Source organism: Anomaloglossus baeobatrachus, chromosome 1 (genome assembly GCF_048569485.1).
Source record: "Anomaloglossus baeobatrachus isolate aAnoBae1 chromosome 1, aAnoBae1.hap1, whole genome shotgun sequence".
In the NCBI taxonomy this organism is placed as follows: domain Eukaryota; kingdom Metazoa; phylum Chordata; class Amphibia; order Anura; family Aromobatidae; genus Anomaloglossus; species Anomaloglossus baeobatrachus.
The window spans coordinates 335,287,615-335,314,860 of NC_134353.1; the positions used below are offsets into that span (position 1 = coordinate 335,287,615).

The 27,246-nt window shown below is 45.8% G+C and overlaps 1 protein-coding gene across 1 annotated transcript in view; it reads left to right on the forward strand.

Moving 5' to 3' along the window:
• Positions 1–27,246, forward strand: part of FRAS1 (Fraser extracellular matrix complex subunit 1) — a 724,001-nt gene that overhangs the window by 301,437 nt on the left and 395,318 nt on the right. Inside the window, exon 5 of the mRNA XM_075352182.1 lies at positions 19,569–19,728. Within this exon, the coding sequence (XP_075208297.1) occupies positions 19,569–19,728 (160 nt within the window). The remainder of the gene's footprint in view (positions 1–19,568; positions 19,729–27,246) is intronic.

Sequence of the window (27,246 nt, forward strand, 5' to 3'; positions counted from 1 at the left end):
GAGCTCTTGGTTGATGAAGGTTGCTCATATCTAGCAAAATATTGAAGAAACCGTATTGTAATTGGGACGAACAGGTGACGTAACACTCATTCTGTTTCCCTTTCCGAAAACAGATTTCCTATACATGACAAATCTGTTATAATGAGGTTTGAAATTCTAGATCTCATTGGCAAATTAGTGTTATCAGGTTTTAGAAAACCCCATTCCACAACATACACGATCAGTGGAATAACTCCTCACTTAAATACTTTTGCTAAATACTCTATCCTTTTTATACAGTGCCTACAAGTAGTATTCAACCCTCTGCAGATTTAGCAGGTTTGATAAGATGCAAATAAGTTAGAGCCTGCAAACTTCAAACAAGAGCAGGATTTATTAACAGATGCATAAATCTTACAAACCAACAAGTTATGTTGCTCAGTTAAATTTTAATAAATTTTCAACATAAAAGTGTGGGTCAATTATTATTCAACCCCTAGGTTTAATATTTTGTGGAATAACCCTTGTTTGCAATTACAGCTAATAATCGTCTTTTATAAGACCTGATCAGACCGGCACAGGTCTCTGGAGTTATCTTGGCCCACTCCTCCATGCAGATCTTCTCCAAGTTATCTAGGTTCTTTGGGTGTCTCATGTGGACTTTAATCTTGAGCTCCTTCCACAAGTTTTCAATTGGGTTAAGGTCAAGAGACTGACTAGGCCACTGCAACACCTTGATTTTTTCCCTCTTAAACCAGGCCTTGGTTTTCTTGGCTGTGTGCTTTGGGTCATTGTCTTGTTGGAAGATGAAATGATGACCCATCTTAAGATCCTTGATGGACGAGCGGAGGTTCTTGGCCAAAATCTCCAGGTAGGCCGTGCTATCCATCTTCCCATGGATGCGGACCAGATGGCCAGGCCCCTTGGCTGAGAAACAGCCCCATAGCATGATGCTGCCACCACCATGCTTGACTGTAGGGATGGTATTCTTGGGGTCGTATGCAGTGCCATCCAGTCTCCAAACGTCACGTATGTGGTTGGCACCAAAGATCTCGATCTTGGTCTCATCAGACCAGAGAACCTTGAACCAGTCTGTCTCAGAGTCCTCCAAGTGATCATGAGCAAACTGTAGACGAGCCTTGACATGACGCTTTGAAAGTAAAGGTACCTTACGGGCTCGTCTGGAACGGAGACCATTGCGGTGGAGTACGTTACTTATGGTATTGACTGAAACCAATGTCCCCACTGCCATGAGATCTTCCCGGAGCTCCTTCCTTGTTGTCCTTGGGTTAGCCTTGACTCTTCGGACAAGCCTGGCCTCGGCACGGGTGGAAACTTTCAAAGGCTGTCCAGGCCGTGGAAGGCTAACAGTAGTTCCATAAACCTTCCACTTCCGGATGATGCTCCCAACAGTGGAGACAGGTAGGCCTAACTCCTTGGAAAGGGTTTTGTACCCCTTGCCAGCCTTGTGACCCTCCACGATCTTGTCTCTGATGGCCTTGGAATGCTCCTTTTGTCTTTCCCATGTTGACCAAGTATGAGTGCTGTTCACAAGTTTGGGGAGGGTCTTAATTAGTCAGAAAAGGCTGGAAAAAGAGATAATTAATCCAAACATGTGAAGCTCATTGTTCTTTGTGCCTGAAATACTTCTTAATACTTTAGGGGGACCAAACAGAATTCTGGTGGTTTGAGGGGTTGAATAATAAATGACCCTCTGAATAAACTTTTCACAATTTAAAAAAAAAAAAAAAAAAAGAAATAACATTCTTTTTTGCTGCAGTGCATTTCACACTTCCAGGCTGATCTACAGTCCAAATGGCACAATGCCAAGTTAATTCCGAATGTGTAAACCTGCTAAATCTGCAGGGGGTTGAATACTACTTGTAGGCACTGTAGCTAATTTTCCAACTCGGTTGTGAGCCTCATTCTCTTCTTAGAAAGAAATCCTACCAAATTTATATCTTAGGGCACGTCTCTGTGGTCAAGATGATAATCCTTAACAAATGATGGAAACCCTTCTGCTAAGCGTCCCTCTATTGGAACTACAATCATTTTAAATTGTATTTGGGGGTTTAAAAGACATAGGCCCAAATTCTTCAAATCTTTTGAGCCAAAAAATTGATTTTTGGTGTATTCACGCCGGTTTCTTCTGGCTCCTCCTAAATGGGCAGGGATGGTGAGGCAGCGCCCACTCATCTATTTCATGAAAATCTGTGGTGTGCCTTACAAGTGACTAACCTAGATTCATAACAAGCTCTGACATACCACAAGTCTCTGAATGAAGTAAGATCTATGGCTAGGCGCACACCACTTTTAAGATGCTTCTGACTTCACCATGCCACCTCATCAACAACACTGGTCTTGATGAATCGGGAGCATAGAATCTCTAATCCATTACACTACCAAATACGCATCTGGTGGGTCTATAGGTCCCTAATATTCTGAAACACTATTAGTTATCTCTTCTGCATCCCATTCCTCTCCTCTGTAGCCAACATCTAACCCACTGCCTTTTCAAACTTACTTGGTCCAATGGCATTTACAAGAAGCATTTAAAAATCCTGTCAGAAACATTTTCTACTCTTGCCACTGTACTATCCAGGGATCTCAGTTTTATATAATCCCTAATTACGTCATATTATGCCTTCTCATAGTATACTGGCTTGGCTCAGTTCTCAGTGGACCTTTTCAGTTTAGCTTACATAGTGGATCCTTATTTACCGCAGTTTCATCCTTTATGATTTTTTTTTCCCCTCAACCCTCTCCAATTACCTATCCAAGAAAGATTACACTGCCATCAAATACGTTTTTCTTCTACTTCGTCTCCACTAAGGTTTCTGTTCCTACTGACTTTCAGAGACTTTGTCACTATGGTTCTTCAGCTAAAGGCCTTATCTTCTCAATATACCAAATTCAATCTTTTCTAATAGTTGACACATTTATCCATCAAGATATAAAGATAAGTAAGAAACTGCACAGGCAGAAATATCCCTCACCTCCCCAACCTATGGACATCAACATGGAATAGGGCAGCCAAATTATCTATTCGTGGAGTCCCAGTACCAGTTAATAATGCACTGATGTCCCACACTGGCTTTGTTACAAATGAAAGATCCCTATATTTCATAAGTTTGCAGGAGATGTTAAACGGAGGTGTCACAAACAGCAGGGGGGGGGTGTCACACATTCAGCCCACCCTGCTTTTCATCGACCTGACAATCTGTGATAAAACCGCACCTCACAGCTCCACCCTGACGTCTCTAATATGTTGGAGCTACACGATATGACCTCTTCACTTTCGCCAACACGTGACGTTCCGTGACCCCCAAGGGTTGCGTAAGGTCAGCTTGGTGCAGTGGTACACTGACACCCCCTGTCCACACGGGCATAGGGAGACACTTCGGAGGGAGACCGAGCTGGCCGCACAACCTCCAGCGCGACACCCCACTCGCTCAGAACCCCAACAGGCCAACAGACCCTTTTCACTAGCCCCAGAGAAACAGGGCTCGTTCAGTCCAGTAGTCTGTCACCAGTTCCTCGTTAGGTATAAGCTTGGTCCATTCGCAGGATTGTATTGGGCCAGAAACCAGCCCATGTAGCATGTAATATTAAACTGAGTGAAGGACATGGGATTTGTGTATCGAGATAAAACCCAGGATTAAATTATATATTTAATCGCCTTAAGGGCACACTAGACAATACAAGATATACAAGAATATACAAATGTTATGGTCAGAAATGCAAATACAAATAAGAGATAGTTGGCAGCAGATATAAAGATGAGTCTGTTAACTTTTCCATGTGAATAAGCCTGATGCTGGCACACATTTAAATGATGTGACCTCTGTGAGAAGAACAACCTCCAAAATGTCCACTTTGGTTTTTATAAGCCAATGTACCTCCAACATACCTCCCACCTGGTGACCTATGACAGGGCTGGACATGAAATGTGCCTTCAGGTTCCAGAAAATTATGAAATGGCAGCTTACCTCATATCTCTGCTTCTGAGCATCCCACATGGAAGATATTACCATCATGTTCCCTGTTATTATTTTATCTATCCATAGCTAGGAAACACGATGGGTCTATTGTTCTCCATCGGCTGTTTATTAATTATAGGCTGATACCCACGTTCCACAATTAAGGCAAAACGTGAACGTGTGGCATACGTCTGAGGCCGGACGTATGCCTCATGTTTGTGGGAGCTACGCAAACCCCAATATTGTACCTTTTACCCCGGAGCCAGGCTGACTGCCAGATGCCCTTTGAAGCTTCTCTGAAACCATCAATCGCCCGCCCACTTCCTTAGCGGACTTATTTTTGTCACCAGGGATGTGTGCTGATAGCAGGCTGCTTCTTCCTTTCTTTAATTAAAAAAGGAAACCTGTCAGGTGCAATATGCACCCATAACCACTAGCAGTTTTGGGTACATATTGCTTATCTTTGCCTAACTGTCCCTGTGTATACTAGCATAGATAAAGAGATCTTTAGAAAAAGTATTTCTGAAGATCCTTCATAATTTGCTAATGAGGCTAAGGACTAGTCTCAAGGGTGTTAGTTCCTCTGGCTTGTCGGCCCCCTTAGCATGTTGGCACACCCCTGTGAGCGTGATGACATGCTAATAAATGCGCAGCCTCAGAGGCATGGTCACTCTAACCTCTGCTGCTGTCGCTGATTTTCGGCTTAGTGCGCATCATCAGAATATCCCCTGACTTCCAGGTCATGCGCACTACACCAGTTGGAAGCTGGGACGCGTACACCCGGCTTCATAGTATGCATGACTGGAAGTCCGGGACTTCTGATCATGCGCATTGAGCCGAAATCCAGCATTGGGGGCTGTGGCAGCAGAGAGCAGTGAGATTGATAATTCCTCTGATGCTGCGCATTCATTAACATGTTAGCACGCCCACAGGGGCATGCTAACATGCTAAGGGTGCCGACTAGCCAAGGGAAGTAATGCCCTTGCGACCAGTTCCTGACCTCATTAGCGTTTGATAAAGGAGCTTTAGAAATACTTTTTCTAAAGATCTCTTTATTTATGCTACTAGATACAGGGATGGTTAGGCAGGGATTAGCAATATACACACAGAACAGCTCATGGTTCTGGTTGCATATTGCACCTGACAGGTTCCCTTTAAGTTTGTCACCTACTATTTGTTCCCAGGTCTTGGCATTGGATTTCTATCCTCTCTTGGTGACCTTCTGGATACAGGTCAAGATGTGTATAAATATGTGACTTTCATGTATGAATATGCCCTATACCTCACAGGAAGTTCACTCTTATTCCATATTTTTTACAAATGCCTGCAGATATTTCCTTTTCGGGGAGAAGTAGGTTCTCTTGTACATGATTTATTTCAAGGTCCGGTAATATTTTGCTGGATCCTCTCTATTACATACCGAATATCCTACCCTACCGAATACCCTATCGTGCTGCATCCCCCATGCTGCGCAATCCCAAACGTGCTCCATCCGCCATGCTGCGCACTCCCAAACGTGCTCCATCCGCCATGCTGCGCACTCCCCATCATGCTCCATCCGCCATGCTGCGCACTCCCAAACGTGGTCCATCCGCCATGCTGCGCACCCCCCATCGTGCTCCATCCGCCATGCTGCGCACTCCCCATCGTGCTCCATCCGCCATGCTGCGCACTCCCAAACGTGCTCGATCCGCCATGCTGCGCACTCCCAAACGTGGTCCATCCGCCATGCTGCGCACTCCCAAACCTGCTCCATCCGCCATACTGCGCACTCCCTATCGTGCTGCATCCCCCATGCTGCGCAATCCCAAACGTGCTCCATCCGCCATGCTGCGCACTCCCAAACGTGCTCCATCCGCCATGCTGCGCACTCCCCATCGTGCTCCATCCGCCATGCTGCGCACTCCCAAACGTGGTCCATCCGCCATGCTGCGCACTCCCAAATGTGCTCCATCCGCCATGCTGCGCACTCCCAAACGTGCTCCATCCACCATGCTGCGCACTCCCAAACGTGCTCCATCCGCCATGCTGCGCACTCCCAAACGTGCTCCATCCGCCATGCTGCGCACTCCCCATCGTGCTCCATCCTCCATGCTGCGCACTCCCAAACGTGGTCCATCCGCCATGCTGCGCACTCCCAAACGTGGTCCATCCGCCATGCTGCGCACCCCCCATCGTGCTCCATCCACCATGCTGCGCACTCCCCATTGTGCTCCATCCGCCATGCTGCGCACTCCCAAACGTGGTCCATCCGCCATGCTGCGCACTCCCAAACCTGCTCCATCCGCCATACTGCGCACTCCCTATCGTGCTGCATCCCCCATGCTGCGCAATCCCAAACGTGCTCCATCCGCCATGCTGCGCACTCCCAAACGTGCTCCATCCGCCATGCTGCGCACTCCCCATCGTGCTCCATCCGCCATGCTGCGCACTCCCAAACGTGGTCCATCCGCCATGCTGCGCACTCCCAAATGTGCTCCATCCGCCATGCTGCGCACTCCCAAACGTGCTCCATCCACCATGCTGCGCACTCCCAAACGTGCTCCATCCGCCATGCTGCGCACTCCCCATCGTGCTCCATCCGCCATGCTGCGCACTCCCAAACGTGGTCCATCCGCCATGCTGCGCACTCCCAAATGTGCTCCATCCGCCATGCTGCGCACCCCCCATCGTGCTCCATCCGCCATGCTGCGCACTCCCAAACGTGCTCCATCCACCATGCTGCGCACTCCCAAACGTGCTCCATCCGCCATGCTGCGCACTCCCAAACGTGCTCCATCCGCCATGCTGAGCACTCCCAAACGTGCTCCATCCGCCATGCTGCGCACTCCCAAACGTGGTCCATCCGCTATGCTGCGCACTCCCAAACGTGCTCCATCCGCCATGCTGCGCACTCCCCAACGTGCTCCATCCGCCATGCTGCGCACTCCCCATCGTGCACCATCCGCCATGCTGCGCACTCCCAAACGTGCTCCATCCGCCATGCTGCGCACTGCCAAACGTGGTCCATCCGCCATGCTGCGCACTCCCAAACGTGGTCCATCCGCTATGCTGCGCACTCCCAAACGTGCTCCATCCGCCATGCTGCGCACTCCCAAACGTGCTCCATCTGCCATGCTGCACACTCCCAAACGTGCTCCATCCGCCATGCTGTGCACTCCCAAACGTGGTCCATCCGCCGTGCTGCACACTCCCAAACGTGCTCCATCCCCCATGCTGCGCACTCCCAAACGTGCTCCATCCCCCATGCTGCGCACTCCCAAATGTGCTCCATCCCCCATGCTGCGCACTCCCCATCGTGCTCCATCCCCCATGCTGCGCACCCCCCATCGTGCTCCATCCCCCATGCTGCACCAGCATCAGCCTCTCTGCCCACAGCATCAGCCTCTCTGCCCGCAGCATCAGCCTCTCTGCCCGCAGCATCAGCCTCTCTGCCCGCAGCATCAGCCTCTCTCCTCCCAGCATCAGCCTCTCTCCTCCCAGCATCAGCCTTTTCTGTCCCCAGCATCAGCCTCTCTCCTCCCAGCCTACCCCAGCCTCAGCCTCCCCCAGCATCAGCCTCTCTTCTCTCAGCCTCCCCCTCCCAGCCTTCCCCAGGATCAGCCTCTCTCCTTCCAGCCTCCTCCAGCACGCCGTGCTCCTCTGCCGACACAGATCCGATCGCATACACACACACACACACACCCGATCGCATACACTTACACACACCCGATCGCATACACTCACACACACCCGATCGCATACACTCACACACACCCGATCGCATACACTCACGCACACCCGATCGCATACACTCACACACACCCGATCGCATACACTCACACACACCCGATCGCATACACTCACGCACACACACACTGACGATATCGCACATACACGCTCACACTCACAACATCCGGAGATACCACATGCTTCTGGCCATGTGATCCTCCGGCAGGTCCTGGAAGTTCACTGAACAGTATCGCCGCCGAGAAGCAAGCGATATCCCAGGATGTTGTGAGTGTGTGGATGCGATGTGATGTGTGTGTGTGAGAGTGAGTGTGATCTGATGTGTGTGTGTGTGTGTGCGTGCGTGTGTGTATGTTCCGCCGCTGCAGGACCTTGATGCGCTGGTAACTATGCTACCATGGTTACCAGCGTATCCCGTCCCCCCGCTCGCACGGGATCCCACACCAGCATACGGCGGCAACCCCAGCAATGCGAGGGTATGTGTCGGCTGGGTTGGCGGCGTAAGCTGATGTGGGCTCCCGGGGGTACAGTACTCACCTGGGAGTCGTGACTCCGTGTCGGTCGGTTCGGGGAATGCGTGCGGGGGGCGGGGCCAGAGCGAGCGTGCATTGCGTGAGGGGGGCGGGGCGTGGGCGAGTTGCCTGGGCGAGTGGCCAATCCGTGCGGGGGGCGGGGCCATGGCGAGCCCAGTGGCCAATCAGCTTTGTGTCACCGTAAGGACACAATTTTGGAGCAAGACAGACAGACAGAATAAGGCAATTATATATATATAGATATATTTTTTTTATATATATATATATATAATATTTATATTTTATATATATATATATATATATATACTTCTATATATACTTATATATATATATATATATATACAAATATATAGATTTTTTAATATATTTATATTTTATATGTATTTTTTTTTTTTTTTTATATACATATATATATATATATATATATAAAAAATATATATATATATCTCCTTATAAACGTTCTTGCTTAAAAATAAAAATAAAAAAATTATAGCATTAAAAATGATGCAGATATATGGGTCTATGGGTTCTCAAATCAACAAAATGCACTGTGGTTTGGATCTGCCATGTGTTTCACCAGCCGTAATACATTTTCTAATGCCCTCATTTAAAGGCACATCCAAAATTGTATGTTTCTTGGGGTAAAGAAGCTGGTCGTGATGGATGTGTTAACATATCCCATTCATTATTTTGGGACAAACTTTGGCTAAAATGCATTAGTGTACAATATCCAAAAGGTGCACGCGTAGTAACACATGCTGATTTTGCGTGATCATAAATGACTGGTATGTCGAGCCATTTATTCAGCGACTGAAAACTTCTCTGCTGCTTTCAATATATGAGAGAGACAAGATGCAAGTGAAAAGTCAAGTGTTTCCTTGGCCTTCTAATCACTGAAGCATGCAAGCGTGAGAAGCCGCGGAGCCCAAGCTCCATGAAGGATCCATGATTGTTATTACCTGTGTATTATGTGAAGATAATATGTAGTTTGTGCTCACAATTTGTTCCATGCTGTTTTTCTATTTTGATTCATGTTATCTATTGAATAGACCGACATCTGTTAGCAATTTGTTGTTTGCGCAGGATGAATGATTGTGAGATGCATGAATCAGTTGTAATAGCAGGAGTTGTGAATTATACATAACCGCCTCAGGCAGGTGAGGAGCACAGACAGGATGAGACAGTGCAGAATGCTGGAGTAGGTAGTGAGCGGAGGAAACATTACAGACATGGGATTGCCCCTGCCATGTCAGTGGACCTTACTGACGGATTAGCTAGCAGAGCAATGTTTTGCCTGTTCTTCTGTACATGATGCCTGGAAAGAGCAAATAGTACAGCTCACAGAATTGCATCATGTTTGCTGTGCTCACAGTTAGCAAACATTATATGTTATTTTTACATTGCATATTACATTGGCGTAGCTAGTGGTTCAGCTAGGGGGGGGGGGGGGGGCGAAACATCTGAATGGGCCCCTAACCTGGTAACAACTATAGTATCACGCCTTAATAATGGGTATACAGGAACCTCAGCAGATGACCACGCTGTTACTGAAAATTAATCTACACAAAGGCCAACACTGATATTACCGCCATATGGTAACCATATAGTGGTAGATATCAGTCCTGCAGTACATGTGAGAGATTATAGTACAGTTATAGGTGGTGACTTACAGCTAATGTTCTTTCTGATGAACTCATTCACTTTTCTCGTCTTTTCTTTCTGGCCCAGCCCAACATGACGACTTCTTCAGCCAGGACTCGTCTGCAGAAATTACAACACAGACTGATCTGACTTCTTACATTTCCAGCCCCGACCTCATCTATTCCCGACCTGCACAAACCCCTCATCCTCCTGATACCCCAATACTGTGCCACTGCTGCCATATGTGCCCCTATTACTGCACCTGCTGTGTGGTACAATGACAGTGCTCCTCTTACCACCCCACATATTAATGCCACCGCTGTACCCACACATGGTAATAATGCCTCAATTGTGCCCTCTAGATGGTAAAATTGTCCCCTCAAAAATATTATTGCCCTTGGAAAGTGCCCTAGAAAAGTGTCCACATTTTGCCCCTAGAATGTAATAATGCCCCCAGTGTGCCTGTGATGGTCACAATACCCTGAGTGCCCCTATAACAATAATGCTTCTTAAGTGTCCACTACTTAACATTTAAAAATTTCTCCTGACTCTCACAGGTAAACAATATGATGGTCTCCATAGTTCTCTATACAGAGTATGATGAGCCCACAGTTCTCGATACAGAGTATGATGAGCCCACAGCTCCCTATAAGATATAATGGGCCCACAACTTCCCTATACAAATTATAATGGGCCCATAGCGCTCCTATACAAAGTATGATGGGCCCACAACTCGGCCTATACACAGTGTGATAAGCCCTCAGCTCCCTATACACAGTATGATGGGCCCACAACTCCCCTATACACAGTATAATGGGCCCACAACTCCCCTATACACAGTATAATGGGCCCACAACTCCCCTATACACAGTATAATGGGCCCACACCTCCCCTATACACAGTATAATGGGCCCACAACTCCCCTATACACAGTATAATGGGCCCACAACTCCCCTATACACAGTATAATGGGCTCACAGCTCCTCTATACACAGCATGATGGGCCCACACCTCCCCTATACAAATTTTAATAGGCCCATAGCTCCCCTATACACAGTATAATGGGCTCACAGCTCCTCTATACACAGCATGATGGGCCCACACCTCCCCTATACAAATTATAATGGGCCCATAGCTCTCCTATGCAAAGTATGATGGGCCCACTGCTCCTCTATAGACAGTGTGATGAACCCACAGCTCCCTATACACAGTATAATGAGCCCACAGCTCCCTATACACAGTATAATGGGCTCACACCTCCACTATACAAATTTTAATAGGCCCATAGCTCTCCTATACAAAGTATGATGGGCCCACTGCTCCCCTATACACAGTATGATAAGCCCACACTGCATGTTATCAGGCCCTTATAATATATAGCACCCCCACACACATCCCCTCATTACATACCTGTTGTCAGGCCCTTATAATATACAGCTCCCCTCCCCCACACACACATCACCTCATTACATACATGATATCGGGCCCTCACACACATCACCATATTATATATTTGGCATCGGGCCCTCACACTGCAGTGTAATAGCCCCCCTCCCCCACACACATCACCATATTACATATTTGGTATCGGGCCCTCACACTGCACAGTGTAATAGCCCCCTCTCTTACACACATGCCCTCATTACATACATGGTATCGGGCCCTCACACTGTAGTGTAATAGCCCCCCTCCCCAACACACATCACCATATTATATATTTGGTATTGGGCCCTCACACTGCAGTGTAATAGCCCCCCTCCCCCATATACATCACCATATTACATATTTGGTATCGGGCCCTCACACTGCATAGTGTAATAGTCCCCTCCCCCACACACATCCCCTCATTACATACATCGTATCAGACCCAAACACTGCACAGTAATGAACACTCTGTCACCACAGTAACTTACGTCCCTTCCTCACTGCACACAATCTTAACTCCTCTCTGCGTCTCAGCCCAGAGCTCCGTGTGCAGCAGAGGAAGAGGGAGGCGGAGCCGACACAGGTCCTGAAAGAACAGCAGGGAATCCTCTGCACACAGTGCGCTGCTGCTGGACCTAAACCTCATGACGCAGCCAAGCCGATATATTTAAAGGTGCAGTGTCACTGATCTAGTTAGCTGTATTGTAGCTCCGACTAAGCCCCCTCTGAGCACGGGGCCTGGGGCGCCCGCACCCTCTGCCCCCCGCTAGCTGTGCTACTGGCATATTATGAATAGCTAGTGCTCGGTCCCTATCCTGAGGAATGGCGATATGTGTCTGATTGGTGTCAGTCTGACAGCTCTACACCTCTCCATATTTGAAAGGCGTTGGTCTGGCATGTGCCGATTCATTCGAAGTCCCTCACACTTCTGAGGAAAGCTACACTTGACTATCTCCATCAGACCCATTGACATTGAATTAGGAGGTAAGCAACTTTATCAACAGCAGCTCTAATCAAATTGGGGGAAGGACCCCATTCTTATCACCATTGGTTGGACCCTAAAGCTGGGTTCACACTAAGCGACAGCGACAACGACGTCGCTGTTACGTCACCATTTTCTGTGACGTAACAGCGACCTTGTAAGTCGTTGTTATGATCGCTGCTTAGCTGTCAAACACAGCGACGCAGCAGCGATCATAACGTCGCTACATGTGCAGAGAGCAGGGAGCCGCGCTTAGCGCTGGCTCCTTGCTCTCCTAGGTACAGTACACATCGGGTTAATTAACCCGATGTGTACTGCAGCTACATGTCACAGTGCAGAGAGCAGGGAGCCGCGCACACTGCTTAGCGCTGGCTCCCTGCTCTCCTTGCTACAGTACACATCGGGTTAATTACCCGATGTGTACTGCAGCCACATGTGCACAGAGCAGGGAGCCGGCACTGGCAGCGAGAGCGGAGGCTGGTAACTAAGGTAAATATCGGGTAACCAGGGAAAGGTCTTCCCTTGGTTACCCGATGTTTACGCTGGTTACAGCTTACCGCAGCTGCCAGACGCCGGCTCCTGCTCCCTGCTCGCTTCATTTCGACGCTCTCTCGCTGTCACACACAGCGATGTGTGTGTCACAGCGGGAGAGTGACGACCAAAAAATGAAGCTGGACATTCAGCAACGACCGGCGACCTCACAGCAGGGGCCAGGTCATTGCTGGATGTCACACACAGCGACAGCGACGTCGCTGCAACGTCACAGAAAATGGTGACGTAGCAGCGACGTCGTTGTCGCTGTGTGTGACACCAGCTTAACTGATGGGACACTTATCATCTATCTTTGTACTATGGGATAGGCTCTCTTTAAAGAGCGTGTTAAGTTACTAATAAATAAAGTTTAAGATACTTATTAATAATAGTTAAAATGTGTACTAATATATAATGAGGACACTTACTAATACTGAGGCAGCGCTAGTGGCCCATTTAGACAATCCAAATGTATGTTCTTTTCTATCAATCCCCCTAAACAGGCTGGCAAGCGCCCAACAAACGAGCAGAATGGCAGCATGAAAATCATTATCGGCAGCACATCACCTTATGTTAATAGGACATTTGCTGTCAATGACGTGATATTCTATGTGTACAGAACGATCAAAATAGCAATCATTCTGTGAGCATATATTAATTGTAAATAAATATTAAATAGACCACCTGAGTTAGGCTGTCGATAGAGCCGTAGGAAGTGTAATGTGTCTTGTTATTGAAGAGTACAGTATAGAAATTGTGGAATATAGCACAATTTATATATTGCAGTGACTACACGCATTGTGGTGTTTGCTCTGGCTATTTTGGTTATTTAACCCCTTACAGTCAAATCATTATTTTGTGGCTAACTTTTGGTACAGGCAGGTTCTAGTTTAGGGACTCCTTAGGGAATCCCAGAGATTGTCATCGGTGAGTGGGGGCGCCATTTGTGGTTTTTAGGGTGCCGACCTCCGCAGCAAGGTAGGGCCATCCCTTAGGGATATTCATAGGAACTGTAACTGAACATTAATGTGAACACTTGCCTCGAGCTCAAACTTAAGCGGGCTTTACACGCTGCAACATCGCTAGCGATAGCACCCACGTTGGTGGCGGGTCACGGGGTGATCGCTGCCGTAGCGAACAATATCGCTACGGAAGCATCACACGAAATTACCTGTTCACCGACGTTTCTGTGGCTGCCAAACAATCTTTCCTTTAAGAGGGAGGTTCATTTGGCGTCACAGTGGCGTCACTAAGTGGCCGCCCAATAGAAGTGGAGGGGCGGAGATGAGCAGCCGGAACATCCCACCCACCTCCTTCCTTCCTCATTGCCGGTGGCCGCAGGTACGATGTTGTTCCTAGTTCCTGTGGTGTCACACATAGCGATGTGTGCTGCCGCAGGAACGACAAACAACCTGCGTTCCAAACGAGGAACAATTTTTTAAAAATGAACGACGTGTACACGATTTGACACCTTTTTGCGATCGTTACTGATCGCAAAAAGGTGTCACACACGACATCACTAACGAGGCCAGATGTGCGTCACCAACACCGTGACCCCGATGATATCTCGTTAGCGATATCGTTGTGTGTAAATGGGCCTTCAAACTTTGTGCATAATCATAACTGATACTTCTTGGGGACATGTTGATTTTTCTTAACCTGGCCATTGTTTCCGGTAATAATATAGACTTCCATGAACTAATGATCATTATAATAACCTTAGTTAGTTGACTTCTTCATATTACGCTTAATACTCTAGATGAGCATGGAGGCACCTTGTTTATGTGACACAAACAGCCTGGATCATTACAGGGTAGGGTTATTATTTCCTCATGACCTACCTTCCGATGAACATTTTGCTCCAGAAGCTGTGAGGCTGAGAAGCTGGCACTGCATTGTTCAGGTTGCCACGCAGGTCATGGAGACAACCCTAATCACTGCTGTGAATGGCATCCTCATGCTGTTAAGGTCTCTATGCCGCAGCTTTAGGAAGGCGTAGCACAAGGGCCATTAATCCTACTGTCAGGGAAAGTATATCCAATTTAATGAAAGGGTAAGGTGACTGAAAATGTAACCTTCTCTCTTGTGATAGAAACATAACACAAATTGTGCTGGAAACTAAAGGCCACCATTAATTACCACAGAGCAATACTACCCCATTTATCTGATCCTTTTTTAACACTTTGCTTGCTTGGTACGTTTACATTAAAAAGGTATGAAAGGTGTTATTTTTAAATCCACAGGGGCACATAGATTTACACCGATGGGACTCCTGCCCAAGCAAAGTAGATAATTGCTTACCCCTGCAGTTCTGCAATACCATGGACACTCTTTTGTTCCGTTAAATAAAAAAATGTGGAGCAGACAAAATATGGTCCATAATGGATTCTCAGAGAGATCGCAGAACCTTACACTATTCTACTTCTCAAATCATTCCCAGAGCCATGGACCTTGCCTATAGTCGCAGAGCTTCTCACCCGCTAAAGCAGGGGTGCACAACATTTTTTAGTCTGAGGCCATATTGCCATTGTTTTCTACATTAGGGGCTGCAATATAACTTAAGCTGCTTTTGTGTATTGTGTCGTACTAACATGGCATTGTTACTCAAGTAATGGCTAAAAAAATGGAATTCTCATGCATACTCACATGTAGATGTAGAATTGCTCATGATTCCCTTACTGCTGCTGTTCAGGTCCTATCACAAATCAGACATACGCAGTGCACACAGCCATAACATATCAGACATATGCATCTAGGGCTGCCACCAGGAATTTCAGGGCCCCATACAGGCAACATTTTTGGACCCTCTTGAGACCACCCCAGCTACTCCTCCAACCTCTCAAACCTTCCCTAAAAGCCGCCATTCCGCAATTCTCATGCCTGTCTCCCATAGGTATGAATGGGAGGTATGAAGGAAGCAGCCGCCGTGGATATTCTCAGAATGTCAGTGTGGCTGTCGGCGCCAAACTTGTGCTTGAAGAACCGCCATGTGAATTGGCCCTAATAGGGGATAAGTATTAGGTTACTAGAATATCCCTTTTAAGACAGGCAACGCTACCTTAGCAGACAGGCAAGCAGACAGTAGGGTTGAACTTGTAGTAATACTCAGTAGTTTGTAGGCAGCTAGTGTGGCGCCCCAGGGCCTGGTCGCCACAACAGCATTGCCCTCCCAAAGGGTTAATGCTGAGCCTGCAGGTAATGGGGAGGTCCATTGGCCAGCAAGTTTAACACCCAACGCAGTTCTCCCTCCGGCCAGCAGGGGGAGCTCTGAACCTGGAATTCCAGGGAGCTTTCCTCAAGTCTGACCTGCGGGAGGAAGTAGTGGTCAGTCTGTAGGGAGAAGTGGAAGGAAGCAGACGCAGAGTGTGCTGTCCTGTAGATCTGGGGCCTAGAGCTAGAGTAGCTTGGCCCAGGGAAGCAGGATTAGCAGAGACGCAGTGGAGAGAGACTCGGACATCGGAGTCTGTGGCCACCAGGGCTTAAAGTACTCCCTGGTAGCCGAATCCGAAGGGCAGGAGAGCTGCAAGCACCTGGCCCATAAACATCCCGAAGGTACAGCTGCAGCATCAGGGCCCGGTGTGGACTCCAGCAGAGAAGCACCAGAGAGGGCCTGCGCAGCCTGCTACAGAGGGAAAGGGACGTACCATCAGTCCCAGCAGCAAAGAGGGCCATTGCTGGATTCAGAGAAGCAGGGTCCTAACATCACAAGAAAAGCACAGGAGTAGGCCTCATACTCAGCTGGCCAGAAAGATCACCCCAAGTACTTCCAGGCCGACCGGATCCCCATCACCACCTGTAACGGTCTCCCAGGACTGGACTGTTCCCAAAGTAAAGGAGGAAAAGGTAAAGAGACTGTTGTTTGTGCCTGGTTCTTTCATTGCCTGTCGGCCCTGCACCGTGTTAGCCACACAACCCCATAGACTTTCACAAGCACTAACAGTGTCCCCGGGGCTCCGCTCCACCTGTGGGGAGCGGTACTACCATTGCTGCCATAACATTACCCCGGAGGCCTCACACAGCAGCGGCGGCTTAATAGCCGCAGACCACAGGTGGCGTCACGAACACAAACTTTATTCATCAAGCCATATATTCTACTGACACCCACCAGGGCCACGGAGCCGGGCCCAGCCACCACTGACTACCACCGGACTAGTCCGGCCCGGCACCGGGTGTCCCATAGCCCTGGGGTGGGCGAGTCAATAGCAGACAGAGAGTTAAGATTGCATGGGCAGGGAGGGGGGCACAAGAAGAGTAGTGGGTGGGTGGTTGGGCTAGTGGGTTGGCGAATGGGAGATTGAATGGAGGAATGGGAGGTCAGATGGGACGGGTGAGTGGGCAGACGGGTGATTGCACCTCATCACTTACGGGCCCTCAATTCCTATTATTTTCTGTCTTTGTGAGGGGATTCTGTCTGTCACATGTGAAGTGTACAGTGCCTTGCGAAAGTATTCGGCCTCCTTGAATTTGTCAACCTTTACCCACATTTCAGGCTTCAAACATAAAGATAAAAAAAAAATAATATTATGGTGAAGAATCAACAAAAAGTGGGACACAATTGTGAAGTTGAACAAAATTTATTATTTATTTTGAACATTTTTAAAAAATAAATAACTGAAAATTGGGGTGTGCAATATTATTCGTCCCCTTTAAGTTAATACTTTGTAGCACCACCTTTTGCTGCGATTACAGCTGCAAGTCGCTTGGGGTATGTGTCTATCAGTTTTCCACATCAAGAGACTGAAATTCTTGTCCATTATTCATTTGCAAATAGCTCGAGCTCAGTGAGGTTGGATGGAGTGTGTTTGTGAACAGCAGTTTTCAGCTCTTTCCACAGATTCTCGATTGGATTCAGGTCTGGACTTTGACTTGGCCATTCTAACACCTGGATACATTTATTTGTGAACCATTCTTTGTAGATTTTGTTTTATGGGATCATTGTCTGGTTGGAAGACAAATCTCCATTCAGTATCAGGTTTTTTGCAGACTCCAACAGGTTTTCTTCAAGAATGGTCCTGTATTTGGCTCTATTCATTTTCCCATCAATTTTAACCATCTTCCCTGTCCCTGCTGAAGAAAAGCAGACCAAAACCATGATGCTGCCACCAGCATGTTTGACAGTGGGGATAGTGTGTTCAGGGTGATGAGCTGTGTTGCTTTTACAACAAACATATCGTTTGTCATTGTTCCCAAAAAGTTCGATTTTGTTTTCATCTGACCAGAGCACCTTCTTCCCCATGTTTGGTGTGTCTCCCAGGTGGCGTGTGCCAAACTGTAAACAACACTTTTTATGGATATCTTTGAGAAATGGCTTTTCTTCTTGCCACTCTTCCATAAAGGCCAGATTTGTGCAGTGTACAACTGATTGTTGTCCTATGGACAGACTCTCCCACCTCAGCTGTAGATCTCTGCAGTTCATCCAGAGTGATCATGGGCCTCTTGCCTCTTGCCTGCATCTCTGATCAGTCTTCTCCTTGTTTGAGATGAAAGTTTTGAGGGACGGCCGGGTCTTGGTAGATTTGCAGTGGTATGATGCTCCTTCCATTTCAATATGATTGCTTGCACAATGCTCCTTGGGATGTTTAAAGTTTTGGAAATCTATTTGTAGCCAAATTCGGCTTTAAACTTCTCCACAACAGTATCACGGACCTGCCTGTTGTTTTTTTTGGTCTTCATGAGGCTATCTGCACTTTAAACAGAACACTGACACTATCACAGAGCAGGTGCATTTATACGGAGACTTCATTCATTATACACAGTTGGATTATATTTATTATCATCAGTCATTTAAGACAACATTGGATCATTCAGAGATCCTCAATGAACAGACCTCTCCATTTTTTGTTGGTGGGAAAATATGCAAAATCGGCAGTGTATCAAATACTTATTTTCTTCACTGTCTATGTCCCCCATCCTGGTATATACTGTATGTCCTCCATAATGGGCACACCTGATATATATATATCTGCTTGTTATGTTACTTTTTTTTAGCATAGAACAAAATAAACAATTTTACTCACCTTTCCTCGGCTCCCCCAGTGTGCGGCAGCTTCATTTGATGCTGGCATCAGAGTAAGTGACAGAGAGCGCATGACGTCACTGCCATGCATGCCCAGTCACACGCTGACGTCTGCTGCAGGTTAATCCAAAAAAATATTCACTGTTCTCCACGCCCATAATCCTGCAAACGTCTTGGCATCAGATTCAGTGGAAAGATGATGGTGAGCTTTCTAACAAGTCTTTTTCATCACTGCAGGGAGAATTCACATCCAGACAGCTCAACGCTGCTGTATAATGTCTTCACGTGTATAATGTCTTCCGTATGGCTGCTGTTGCTTGTTTATGTATACTAGAAATTGAATTGAGAGGAGGCATTTCCTACTCTGTGCTGTTGTGTGCTTGGGAGAGATCACAGCATTTAGTCTCTTCCTCCAAGCTCCCAGTGGACTGCAAATCAAGAGATAGAGCATGTAGAGGGAAAAACTGGAGAAAATCCAGCATGCAAGACATAATAAGACAAGAAGTAGTTTTATTTCTCATTTATACAAACAGCTTATTCTGAAAAGTTTTTAAAAAAATACAGTTACACTTTAACTTTGCATCAGAGACGTTGTTTTATCTTCGACATGAGATAGATACTAGTATCTGAAGTAGAAATAATAATGCTTATTGGCTAAGTGGACAGTATCATAATTATATTTTGAGAAATGAGGATTATGAGGATTTTGACTTCTAATCTATAAAGTAAACCCCTTTATTTTTTAATTACAGCATAACACACAATGGGCTCCATCCAAATGCATTCTATGCACATGTATGCATGGAAAGGTAATGTGTGCCTCAAAGACCTGTCCTAGGACAAGCTGCAGAACAGGAGAAATAGAGATTGTAGCTCCCGGGGACTGCTGCCCAAAGTGTGTGGGAACAGGAGGTGAGTGCAGATGTGTTTATTTACTAAGATACATCATGCTTCAAGGACACAGCAATCAGAGATTGTCTTCATTATTACATAATGATGCTTTATTGGATGAAGCTAGGGTCACACTGCAAAATAATGTCATTTGTTTATAAAAATAACATTAACATAGTAGTGGATATGGATCGATGCAGCCATTTACTGCCGCTGAGAATCATTGGGGTCATTGCCTTCAAATGTGATCACTTCCATAATATCATATCGTTCTATTATGTAAATTAGGGCATTCCGAGAATGTCATGAACTTCATTTCAAGTATGGAGTGTTTTTTGACATGTTATGTGCAATAAAAAAAACAATATACACTATCTCATTCATAGAGATCACAGGGCCCCACAGCAAAAGTTCTAATTTCCCTCCCCCTCTCACCCCCCAATTTTTTTTTTTAGTATATTTATTTACATATTTTTGGTCCTTATAGAGTATGCCTGACACACAGTGAGTGTAGCATCTTCACAGAGAATCCCCTCCACAGTGTCACTCCACACATACAGTGTAGAACATGATGACTCCAATTTGTTACCAACACAGTATAATATCCCTACAGCATGATAGACCTAAATTGCCCCTCTATAGTATGATATCCCCACATCCCACTACTCATGTGTGGGGGTTCATACTCTATGTTGGGGGACTGTGTGTGGGGTCATGCTGTATATAGGGGCTTTGTAGGGGGCCGTGTCTGGGCTCATAATATATATAGAAGGTTGTGTGGGAGCTCATACTGTATATAGAGAGGCTGTGTGGGAGCTCATACTGTATGTAGGGGGACTTTGTGTGGGGGCTCATACTGTATCTAGGGGGACTGTGTGTGGGATCATACTGTATATAGGGGCTATGTAGGGTTCATAATTTATGTAGGGTGCCGTGTCTGGGCTCATAATATATATAGAAGGTTATGTGGGAGCTCATACTGTATATAGAGAGGCTGTGTGGGAACTCATACTGTATGTAGGGGGACTTTGTGTGGGGGCTCATACTGAATGTAGGGGGACTTTGTGTGGGATCATACTGTATATAGGGGCTATGTAGGGCTCATAATTTATGTAGGGGGCCGTGTCTGGGCTCATAATATATATAGAAGGTTATCTGGGGGCTCATACTGTATATAGGGGGCTATGTGGGGACACATACTATATATAGTGGGGGCTGTGTGTGGGCTCCTATAATTTATGCTGGGTGTCAGCGTAATTCTGTTCAATACTAAGTGACACAGTTAACAGGCAATTTGTTACCTGGTTTCTGCTACCCCATCTGAGAGCAGAATATTGCAGGCATAGAGACCCCAATTCTAGTGATGTCACTAACTGGGCTACTTAGTCATTATGTGTCTTATTACTACTTAGCAGTAGGTTTACAAGTCCTCTAGTGATATTTTCTTGCTGATAAATCAGTGATTTTTATCAAAACTTCACTAAATATCCCAGTAAGTGACAAATCAATGTAATCCGGGTCTCTGGTGACAGATCCCCTTTAAAGACATGTCCAGTAATATCCTAGGTCATTCAGTGCACATCTGTGATCAGCATGTTAGCTTGCTACATGTTTTAATGCTATTTGTGGTGGTAAATAATCTGTTGTTGTACATGGTAACAAGTCTCTTCTATGGCATTGCTGCTGGGAAAGCTTTTGTGTGTTTGCTGCCTCGAAATGTGGAACTGCGTATTGTGATAAGATAATGTGGAGCCTGAAGAGATGTAGAATGTTCCCAAATGGGATTTTACATCATCTAAAATTCTGCTGACTCTTCCTTTTTAGTTGAGCATCTCACATAGCTTAGATACTTATCCATAAACAAGTGAACTAATCCTCTCATTCCTTCTAATAAAGCCAGCGACCGCCATGTATATCAACAGAAATATCATCTTTTGGTAACCGGCCAGTTTTTTGCGAAGGCTGTAGGAATGGAAATCCTTAAGGCCACGTCTCACTAAGCAACAGCGCTAGCAACATCGCTGCTCAGGCACGACTTTTGTGACGTAACAGCGATGTTGCTAGTGATGTTGTTGTGTGTGACATCCAGCAACAACCTGGCCCCTTCTGTGAGGTTGTTGATTGTTGCTGAATGTCCTGGACCATTTTTAGTTGTTGCTGTCCCGCTGTGAAGCGCATATCGCTGTGTGACATCAAGAGAGCAACAACTGAATGTGCAGGGAGCCGGCTTCTGCGGACTCTGGTAACCAATGTAAATATCGGGTAACCAAGAAGCCCTTACCTTGGTTACCCGATATTTACTTTCGTTACCAGCGTCCGCCGCTCTCACGCTGTCAGTGCCTGCACCCTGCTGCCTGCACACATAGCCACACTACACATCGGGTAATTAACCCGATGTGTTCTCTGGCTAGGAGTGCAGGGAGCCAGTGCTAAGCGGTGTGCGCTGGTAACCAAGGTAAATATCGGGTTGTTTACAAATAAAATAAACGATATTTACCTTAGTTACCAAGCGCAGCATCGCTTCCACGCGTGGCTGGGGGGCTGGTCACTGGTCGCTGGTGAGATCTGCCTGTGTGACAGCTCACCAGCAACCCGTGTAGCGATGCTCCAGCGATCCCTGCCAGGTCAGGTTGCTGGTGGGATCGCTGGAGCGTTGCTTAGTGTGACCGTACCTTTACTGAAATCTTATATGTGACTCGCCTCTCTATATGGCCTGTGAATGCTAAGTAGCAAACACTAATTGAAATGTTTTATTTTTGTTCATTTATTTTCTCACCTCACTTATCTGATCATGTCGTCCATTTACATTGACAGCACTGTCTAATTAGTGACAAAGGAAAACAGCCCGATTGTTCAAATGAGACCTTGAATCCAATTAAGTACACTTAGTGTGATGCCATTTACTGGCATTCACTACCATCAAGGAAGCTCAGTATTAAATAGATGGGGCTTAACATGCTTTATTTCCAGTGGTTCTAAAGGCCCCTTCACACTAAGCAACATCGCTGCTAACGAACAACTTTTGTGACGTTGCTAGCGATGTTGCTGTGTGTGACATCCAGCAACAACCTGGCCCCTGCTGTGAGGTCGTTGGTTGTTGCTGAATGTCCTGGGCCATTTTTTAGTTGTTGCTGTCCCGCTGTGAAGCGCAGATCGCTGTGTGTGACAGCGAGACAGCAACAACTAAATGTGCAGGCAGCAGGAGCCGGTTTCTGCAGAGGCTGGTAACCAATGTAAACATCGGGTAACCAAGAAGCCCTGTCCTTGGTTACCCGATATTTACCTTTGTTACCAGCCTCCCCCGCTCTCACTGTCAGTGCCGGCTCCTGCTCTGTGCACATGTAGCTGCAGGACACATCGGGTTAATTAACCCGATGTGTGCTGTAACTAGGAGAGCAAGGAGCCAGCGCTAAGCAGTGTGCACTGCTCCCTGCTCTGTGCACATTTAGCTGCAGCACACATCGGGTAATTAACCCCATGTGTGCTGTACTAGGAGAGCAGGGAGCCAGCGCTAAGCGGTGTGCGCTGCTCCCTGCTCTGTGCACATGTAGCTGCAGCACACATCGGGTAATTAACCCGATGTGTGCTGTAACTAGGAGAGCAGGGAGCCAGCGCTCAGTGTGCGCTGCTCCCTGTTCTCTGCACGTGTAGCTGCGTGAGCTGGTAACCAAGGTAAATATCGGGTTGGTTTCCCGATATTTACCTTAGTTACCAAGCGCAGCATCTTCCACGCGGCGCTGGGGGCTGGTCACTGGTTGCTGGTGAGCTCACCAGCAACTCGTGTAGCCACGCTCCAGCGATCCCTGCCAGGTCAGGTTGCTGGTGGGATCGCTGGAGCGTTGCAGTGTGACATCTCACCAGCAACCTCCTAGCAACTTACCAGCGATCCCTATCGTTGTTGGGATCGCTGGTAAGTTGCTTAGTGTGACTGGACCTTTAGGAAAGCTTCATTACAATACCATGTACCTGGGGTGTATTGTTTGAGTGGACGTTAATTAGTCACAGATGGAAAATATCGCAAGAACCAGACCTATTAAGAGAATGATTTAAACATAGGTTTGTCTTTATGGATCTTATTTGACTTCTTTATGAAGGAAGAGGCTGATGTATAAAATGTTTGTGTCAGCAGTCTAAAATTCCTAATTGTGTTTACAATTGGCTTTTGGTACAACTAGAGGGGGGCAAGCATTGGCATTTTGCTATACAGTCAATGTGGGCACACCATCACCTCATAATTTGTATTTCACATAAAAGGGAATCTGTCAGCAAGATCTCCCCCTCCAATTATCTATATATACATGTAGCTTTTTGAAAGACAAGTCCAGTAATACTTTTACATGGCAAATCCATTCCTCCTTTATTGAGAAATCAGCAGTTAAATTGATATGCAAATGAGGCTAAAGATCAGAAGCCTCCGTCACTCCAGCTCTATTTCTCGCCCAGTGCCGCCTACTTCTGCTTGACTGACTGCCTCTGTGTTGTGTGTCTTCACGCAAAGGAGTCATCAGTCAAGCAAAAGGAGGTGGGGCTAGATGGGGGATGGGGTATAGAGCTGGAGTGACAGAGGCTTCAGATCAACACCCTCATTTACGTAGCAATTAAAACATTGATTTCTTAGTAACAGAGGAACAGAGTGTCTCGCTAAAGATTTGATCTTATCTTTGAAAGCGCCACATACATATAAATAGTTTGGGACGTGAAATATTGCTGACAAATAACCTTTAGATATCTGCAGTGTTGTACACCTACTGTACATCAGTCCTTGTTGCCTTTTGGGACCATTATCTGATGACTGCATACATATGCAATTTTTTAGGAAAAGGATATCTTAACACTAAATTAGCAGTGAAAACGGAGGTAGATATCATAAGTATTTTCCAATGTCACAATATAGGTTTATTTGCCACCTATAAACACCCATGAAAAAAGTATATCCCACATGATTACTCTGCATAGAATAGTGCAGTTAATAATTCCTTTCTTAGAAAAACAAAACCAATTCATACCTACCCAATAGAGGCTGAAAAGGGCATTCTATTGACCTCAGCCAATGATTATAACTTAATTATGTGTCACACACATATTTCTATTTTTGGGAATCGGTGGAGAAACGGGACCATCCAGTAAGGATAACATCACTTTGGTTATTGTTATACTCATGATCTTTCACATCTGTCCAAAAATATAAAGTGGATCTGTCCCCAGGTTTATGATGCGCTATCTGAGGGCACCATAAATCATTGACTTAAGGCTATGTGCCCACGCTGCGTTTTATTGACGCTACATTTTTGGCCGCTAAAAACGCACAAAAACGCACCCGCGGCAAAAAACGCGTTTTGCTGCCTTTTTGATCTCTGCGTTTTTCTGCGTTTTTCCAATGCATTGCATGGTGGGTGAGAAAACGCAGAAAAACGCAGGAAAGAATTGACATATCCATTTTTTTTTTTGTAGGCTCAAAAATGCAGCTTATAAAAAAAGTTGTGTGCGGACAGCAAAAATGAAAACTCATAGACTTTGCTGGGGAAGCAAAGTCATGCAGTTTTGAGGCCAAAAACGTACCCGAAAAACGTGCAAAAACGTCGCGAGAAACGCACTGTGTGAACTTACCCTAAGGGTGCTTTACACGCTGCGACATTGCTAGTGATCTCGTTAGCGATGTGACACGCCAGATCGCAGATAAGATTTGCCGAGATCGCACATAGGTCATATTTTGTAGTGCCGGTCACATGTGCGATCTCGGCAAATCGTATGTGCGATCTGGCATGTTACATCGCTAATGAGATCACTAGTGATGTCGCAGCTTGTAAAGCACCCCCCAATCCAATAATATAACTGTGCAGTCCTTGAAAAGATAAGCCATTCGTTTCCTTTATTAACTCAAAATTCTTCTTCAGTAGCGAGAAATCCTGTTTTAGGCTATGTGAACACGCTGCAGATTTACCATGGATTTGCTGCAGAAAATGTGTCTAACACTTCTGCAGTCATTCTCCAGAAAAACCTATGGGTATAAAAAAATGATGTGCGCACACTGCGTTTTTTTTATACCTGCGGATTTACCTGCAGAATTTCCACTGCGGAATTAATGAGCATGTCACTTCTTTTTCGCAGGTACCTGCAGGTTTTGCCATAGATAATGGTAAAAAAACGCAGTGAACAACCTTCGGCAAAACCGCATGCGGATTCCATTGCGGTTTTGGTGCGTTTTTTTACCGCAGGTGCAGGATTCTTTTAGAGGGTCCATTTTTTCTTAAGAAAGTCATTTTCTAGTGTGTACATAGCCTTAATCTTCAATGTCACAATGAACTTACAGCTCCAGCCTTCATCCAAACTAGCCCCACCCTCCACTGGCTGATTGACAGGTCAGTGGCCAGTGTACCAGAGCAAACAACCTGTCAATCAGCCTTGAGAGAGGGCTGCCAGTTCAGAAAAACAATGGAGACTAAGGAGCTTTTAAGTGCATCATGCGACGCTGCAACATACTTCTGTACTGAACTTCAAAATGGGATTTTTCTCGCTGCTGCAGCTGCACTTTGGGCTCATAAAGTGATTGACTGCCTTATTATTTAAAGGGTTACACATATACATGCACACTACATAGAAATGGTCAAGCAGGGGTAAAATCCTGACTAGTTCCCCTGATTGCACCACAGAGTCTTGGATGTTTATGAACTGTGGGCTAACGCTGTTCCATCTGCTGTGAGGTATTGGGCAACTTCTTTTATGTATTTTTGAAGTTTGATTGTGCCAGCAGTAAAAAAAAATGCTGGGCATGTAGAAAGGGAAACCTAATCTCAATATGTAATACAAAGTCAATATAAAGGCCAGCATCAAACAAAAAGGTGGGTATATGGTAAATGTGCAGTAGTATACAGGTACCATTGAAATGGCAGCATTGCATAAACAGCAGAATGGGCCCAGTTCATTATTTTCTTTTTTTTGTCTATTTTTCTATGATTTTTGCCTGTTTTTAATTTTTTTGCACTTTATTCTTCTTTTCAATTTGTCCCCTTTTTTTAAATTTTATTTGATATCTATTAACTAGTCTCATTTTTTTGTTGTTCATTGTGGGTGGATTTTGGGGTTTCAAGATGTTTTTGGCCTAGTCGTCTATGGTGACTTTTTAAAAGTACCCCATGAAGCGATTTTATCCACATCTGGAATTTTGAGCAAAATTTTAGCAAAACATGATTTTTTTTTTTTTTGCACAAAAAAAGTTGCAACACTGATTATAGACAAATGTAAAGCGCTTATTTTTTATTTTTGCACAAAATTCATTAACCACATGTGCTATTTTGAAGAATTAAGTGGAAAAAAAGTCAGCAGACGCTATAAGACAAAAAAAAAGAAACAAAAAAACCCCCACTATAGTGAATTTGGCCTAAAGGGAGTAAACTGAAGGAACATCATTTTACTGGTAAATAGACAGTTTATCTGGTGCTGATTTCTTGCATGGCACTGAATAAAGATAAACAATGTACATTGCAGTTGGGGTATATCCGCTTACATTTTTATATCATGTATGGCTAGATGTGGGCAAAG